At 39.2% G+C, this 6,447-nt stretch overlaps 1 protein-coding gene across 1 annotated transcript; it reads right to left on the reverse strand.

Moving 5' to 3' along the window:
• Nucleotides 1-717: 717 nt before the first annotated feature.
• On the reverse strand, nt 718-5,955 carry gpd1c (glycerol-3-phosphate dehydrogenase 1c). Its single transcript, XM_083908896.1, has 8 exons — nt 5,820-5,955; nt 5,292-5,469; nt 4,524-4,664; nt 4,234-4,372; nt 3,138-3,250; nt 2,814-3,047; nt 2,607-2,713; nt 718-1,677 (listed from the first exon to the last, which is right to left on the reverse strand). Exons 1-8 carry the CDS (start codon nt 5,858-5,860, stop codon nt 1,581-1,583), a joined length of 1,050 nt encoding a protein of 349 aa, XP_083765022.1. The 5' UTR covers nt 5,861-5,955; the 3' UTR covers nt 718-1,580.
• Between the last annotated feature and the right edge of the window lie 492 nt (nt 5,956-6,447).

Consider the following 6,447-nt stretch of genomic DNA (forward strand, 5'->3'; position numbering starts at 1 on the left):
AGTTCAGGGTGTTTCTGAGATGAGATGTTCCTCACATTGAATGTGAGTGTTGCGCCACCTAGTGACACAATTGAGACGTGTCTGGATGTCGATTGTTGAGGACTAACTCTCTCATTTAGGTTTGCTTCAATAAGATCTTAAACACAGACTCAGTGTGGTGTGGATGCTGTGTGCAGCCACACACACACACACACACACACACACACACACACACACACAGACACACACACAGACACACACAGGTGTTTTCAGTTGTGGCTGATTCGTCACAGTTGTGGCTGATTACCTCAGCACAGGCACACTGTGTGTGTGTGTGTGTGTGTGTGTGTGTGTGTCTCTGCACAGCAGTCACAACAAATGAATTCAACAGCTCTTTTCAGGCCAAACTGTAAATAAAGTCTGACTCTGGGGCGTTTTTTTATTGTATAGCAGCTGCAGCTGGAGTCTATAACGTTATTTTCTTCCTCTTATCTCGCAGCGAGAGAGCGGGAGGATCTGATTCATGGACTCAGGCATCACCTGTGAAAACACACACAGACGTACTCTAAATGATCATTGTCTTGCAGACGAATGTATTGCTATTAATTTCATTGAGACAGTAAAGTGCGTCACACGACTTAGACATGACATTATTTAGTCTCGAGTTATTATCACTGAGTAATGACAGCAAGTGAAGGTACAAGTATTGTATTTATTTCAGCTATTTATAGAACGCATAGACAAATGTGTTACAAGATTTTTAGTAAAATGAATGAATGAACTTGTCGGTTACAATGTAGACACCATTAAAGAGTCTGAGGAACTCAGAAAACACAAATGTTTTTGTCTCTAACCTTTGACAAAAATGTGGGGGAAAATGTCCATTTCACACACACAACATACATATGTATACATGTGTATATATATATATATATACATACACATATAGACACATACATATACTGCACATAGGGCTGGAGAGAACCATAATATATGCATCTTTATTTCTAATGCTGACACAGTGTAAAGAAAAGGTCTCAACATGATAGTAAAACATGTGCACTTTCATGTGAATGGTGCGCCCCCTTGTGGGCAAAAATACACCCTTCAGGACTAATGTTGATTGTTGAGAGAGAAAAAAAAACAACTACACATGAAGATTAACAATTAAAATAAACCCAAATATGTTCAATTTTGATTTTTTTTAAATAACACAGATTTGATGAAATACAAATTGGACAAAAAAAAAAGTTGCTGCTTCTGAAGCGTGATGCCATTTTATGGCGGTTGTATTGTATGTAATAATAACACAAATGGAGGGATCCCTGCCTGAGAAAGAACTTTACACCATAGCTTATCTCTTATTATTTTCTGCAAGAAGCTAAATGAAGAGTATAAAGGGGGGGGAAAAAAGTGCAAAAATCAATGTAATAAATGGCTTTTTATGCTGCAAAAACTCTGAAATGCCACTCATAGAAAAATCATTGTAAGTATATCGTGGTATTCAGTGAACGAATGTTGCTCTGTTGTTGTTTTGTGCGTCTTTTGTCACCCTCTGTAAAGTGACAGTAAAGTGTGACTGAAGGAGCGAGCGCGTCTGTTTACATGTGCTCGGGATGATTCTGCAGACAGGTGATGAACTCTTTCACCGCTTTGCCCTCGAAGCAGATCTGGTAGACGGCTGAAAACAAAGGAAACCTGCGGGAAAGAGAGAGAAAACGCACACATCCAGGCGTTAGACGTGTTCTCACAAAGCTCTGCGGGATTCTGTAGGCCAGTTAGAGCTGAAATAATTAATAATTAACCGATTACTAAATATTAATTGTCAACTATTTTGATCATCGATGAATCAGTTTGAAGCTTTTTTCACGATTAAAACAAGATTTCTGATTGTTTTAGCTTCTTAAATGTGAACATTTTCTTCGTTTCTTTGCTCCACATGACAAAGAAATCATTAAAAACTGAAAGACATTCGAGAACATCGTCATTTCCAGGTTTGAGCAACGTTTTTTAACATTTCTTGCACCAAACGATTCATCGATTAATGGAGAAAATGATCGATGATAAAAGTAATCCCGGACCTTGGTTGACAACAAATTCAAGGACTTTCCAGGACCAGTTCCCTCAAATTCAAGGACCGAATGTGCTGACTTTGTCCATGGTGTCCACTTTTATTGTCTAATTATTGACAAACTTTAATTCATCTCGTTGTGTTTGGTTATTTTATCTCTCTCTTTCCCAACCCTGGTCCTCAGGGAACACTACCCTGCCATGTTTTAGATGTTGCCCTGCTCCAAAAACACCCGATTCAGATGAAACAAAAAATCACAAAAGTTGAAACATGATTTTTTTTTTTTTTTTTTTTTACATTTTGTTGACAAAAGTTGAAACATTCAATTTTGACAAAAGTCGAAATATAAGATTAATTTTAAAATGGACAAAAGTTAAAAAAAAATGTGTGAGTTTTTTCCCCAAAAAATGTTATATTTCAACTTTTGTCAATTTTCTTTAAAAAATGTAATGTTTCATCTGAATCAGGTGTTTTTGGATAAGGGAAACATCTAAAACATGGCAGGGCAGTGTTCCCTGAGGACCAGGGTTGGGAAACACTGTCTTAAAAAACTCACTCGTTGACCATCTCCCTCTTCTTCAGGATCTTGAAGACCTCAGCTGATGTCTGTGGACCCTGCAGCTTCTGGCCGTTGAGCATCTCTGCCTCCAGTTCAACAATGGACTGAAGAAGCAAACGTACAGAAATACAGACTCTAAAAAAATATTCTTAACATTCTTATTTAGTGATCTAAACGTGTGACATGACTGAATCCTCCTCTCACCTTCGATGTTCTGGCAAAAGCCTCGGCGACCTTACGGTTGCGTCCGCCGTAGCAGGTGGTGATGAGGTCGGCGACGCCGCAGCTCTCCAGGAACGTGGCCGAGGTCACTTTGCCCTTGCAGAAGAGTTTGGCAAAGGCGATCATTTCCATCAGACCCAGCCTGATCACCGCCGCTTTGGTGTTGTCGCCAAAGCCGAGGCCGTCGCAGAATCCAGCGCCGACCGCCACGATGTTCTAGGAAGGGGGCGGGAGTTAAAGGAGTCACGCAGACATTTTTTCCACTGTTTTCATGACATCTTCAATGAGTGACCGACTGTGCGTCACCTTCAGCGCTCCACACAGCTCCACGGTGTCGCTCTCTGTCACGACGGTGATACGGAAGTTTGGAGTCTGGAGCAGCTCTTTGAAGACGTAGCCGTTTGCCTCATTCTTTGCACCTATGGTAAGTCAAAGAGGACAGAACGCTTGAGCAACAGGGATTTAACACCGTCATTGATTAGCCTCCCAATATACACTACCCTTGTAAAGTTTGGGGTCACTTAGAAATGTCCTTATTTTTGAAGGAAAAGCATTTTTTTCCCCAATGAATATAACTGTATAACTATTATTCCAGCTGCAAACGTCTGGTTTTTAATGGAATATGTAGGGGCCCATAGAGGCCCATTTCCAGTGTTCTAATGGTACATCGTGTTTTTTCAATGAATATAGCACATTTTGAGAATGAAATTACATTTTTGAGAAAGAAATTAAATTTTTTTGAAAAAAATTAAAATTTTGAGGAAAAAAAAAAATTGAGGAAACATTTTTTTGAGAAAAAAAATTCTCAAATTTTATTATTTTCTAAAAATTAAATTTTTTTTTAGAAAAAAGTAAAAACTTTGAGGACATTTTTTTTAGAAAAAAAAATAATTTGAGAAAAGATATATTATTTTTTAAAATGTCCTTATATTTGAAGGTCCTTATATCAATCAGAAATACACTCTATGCATTGTTAATGTGGTAAACGACTATTCTCGCTGCAAACTGGTTTGCAGCGAGAATAGCTGGTTTTTAATGGAATATGTACATAGGTGTATAGAGGCCCATTTCCAGTGTTCTAATGGTATATTGTGTTTGCTAGAGGAGAGGCAATTGGATGATGAGAAAACCCTTGAAAACCCTTGTGCAATGATGTTAGCACAGCTGAAAACAGTTTTGCTGGTTCTTTGAGGAAAGCAAAGTTTGAGGTTTTTGAATAAAAATCATTATTTCTTATCTTGTCAATGTCTTGACTATATTTTCTATTCATTTTGCAACTCTTTTGATGAATAAAAGCATGACTTTTAATGGAAAACGCACAAAAAAATTGTATAGGTGAGCCCAAACTTTTGAACGGAAGTGTAGTTTGTGCAGCTGATTGACAAAAAAAACAGTGACTCACCAATTGTGGTTTCACAGAACTTCTCATCGGCCACCTCACTGGCGATGTTGGCTCCCATCAGAACACTAACGTCAATCTCCAGTTTATCTCGGATGATGTCTGAGATGAGCTTGAGTCCACTGGGTCCCTCATCCACACCCTGGAAGACAATAATATAAGCGGTGAGCGAGTGTCCTAACGACTTAAAGCATTGTCTCGAAACTTGAGATCATCTCGTAATATCCTGTGGCCACAAAAAAAATGTGAAGTAAGGTCAGGGTTACAAGAGCGTGACAGGGAGGAAGTGTTACTTTGATGAGCGAAATCCCAATGGCGCCCTCTGTGATGTGAGGCTTCATCTGGTCACAGATGTTCCCGATAAACTGGTGCGGGATGACGAAGATGAGAATCTTGGCCCCTTTCACGGCCTCCGTGACGTCGGGGACGGCAATCTAAATGGAAAAAGGCCACAAAAAGGCACATCAGGCAACTTCTATTCTGACAATAATGGCGTCTCATTGATTTCCCTTTAAATCATTTATGCTTTAACATTATTAGCACATTCGCTGATGTTGTCGTTTGTCTGTCTGTCTGTTAGCAACATAACTGGAAAAGTCACGGACGGATTTGGACCAAATTTTCAGGAAATGTCCGCAACGGGACCAGAAACAAGTGATTCAATTTTGGGTGATCCGTAGCAGCTACGCTCTCCAAGTGCTTTTCTAGTTTTTGACGTTTTTTTTTTAGCACTTCCAGATTTTTAGAAAAATGGTCATAAACATAAACAACAACAAAGAAATACACAGATTTCTCTATTTTAAGGCATTCAAGAATGAATCTTACAGGACAAGAATTTTCTTTAACATGACACGCATACTACAAATGCACTTTCTCATTATTATTATTACTGCTGCAGTTCATGGGCGTGTGATCTAATACACACACACACACAGGGCATGACATGACTTGTCTTGCTGTGCAGACGATGCATTTTTCCAGACTTTATTGAGAGACACTGTCAGCTGCTGCTGATGCTGCTGTTTTTCCACACTCTCCTACATCTACATCGGAGCACTCACCACATTCTTGGGCAGCTTGTGACCGGGTAGATATTTGACGTTTTCATGGTCTGTGTTGATGATCTCCGTGAGCTTCCTGTCGTTGATCATCTCCTCGTACACCCACATGTTGACCATCGGGTCGAAGCGGTTGGAACCTTTGACATTGTGCCCGATGATTTTGCAAATGGAGGAACCCCTTGGAGACAGAGAGAGAGAGAGAGGGGGCAAAGGTCATGGGTCAGGGAGGAAGTGGTGAAGTTGTGAATGTCTCACTAAACACACTAAAACACTCTGAAGTTCCAGGGAGTGAACATTTTATTTTACATCCACTCTATGACTTTAGTGTAACAAAGACTGGGAGAATATTAATGTGCAGGAATTAAAGATATTCAGATATTCAGAAATCAAAGAGTGTCACTTAATAAACACACAAGTTTTGTTAAAAATCTACTTTTATTATGCCAAATGACGCTGACTTATGTGTCGTTTGCTCATTTGCAAGTGGATTTAATGAAAGTTTAAGCGAGAAATACACGGAAAAGTTACCAGTTTCCGGATCCAACGATGCAGACTTTCTTGCCAGGCATTTTCAGTCGAAGTGCGAAGATTGTGCTGCTCGACTATTAGAATTACTGTGTTCGGATAACTACTGTATTTTTTACCCCCTCAAACAATAACTTCCTCATACGCCCTGCTTGAAAACTGCCTCTCCCTTCACTCCTCCCCTTCGTCACACAGACACACACCTTATCTATTCATTCGTTTAATTAATTTATTTAGGAAAAACTGTCACTCGCATAAAGGCGATGCATCACATGCGGTTCTGACATACGTAACACTCTTCTCTATATGTAATTGTAAAGTATAAAAAGAAAAGAAAACTTGACGCATAGTTCAATATAAATATAAAATGTGTATTATTAAATGTCTTAATTTTATTTTTTTAAATGCACATATAAGAGGAAGTCGTTTCTTACCATTTTTTAATTGTTTAATGCATTTATTTATTTTTATTGCGGTGTCGAAGCGCCCCTCCCACTGTGGTCAAGCCGGACAGCTATATCACTAACACTTCCGGTGTTATGCCAAATTCTGTGTACCGGCCGAGAATGGGCTTAACTGTGATATGAAATGTGAGTAAGAAAAGACGCCACTGTTGTCGCTTAGTAAAATA

Source organism: Microchirus variegatus, assembly GCF_963457635.1.
Source record: "Microchirus variegatus genome assembly, chromosome: 22".
In the NCBI taxonomy this organism is placed as follows: domain Eukaryota; kingdom Metazoa; phylum Chordata; class Actinopteri; order Pleuronectiformes; family Soleidae; genus Microchirus; species Microchirus variegatus.

What these genes read in the sequence shown, in the direction of transcription:
- gpd1c (XM_083908896.1), bottom strand. Translation starts at nt 5,860, where the DNA reads ATGCCTGGCAAGAAAGTCTGCATCGTTGGATCCGGAAACTG. An exon ending in TTGGGATTTCGCTCATCAAA is followed by an intron (nt 4,373 to 4,523) that starts GTAACACTTCCT and finishes ATTGTCTTCCAG; the next exon opens with GGTGTGGATGAGGGACCCAG. An exon ending in AAGAGGGAGATGGTCAACGA is followed by an intron (nt 1,678 to 2,606) that starts GTGAGTTTTTTA and finishes TCTTTCCCGCAG; the next exon opens with GTTTCCTTTGTTTTCAGCCG.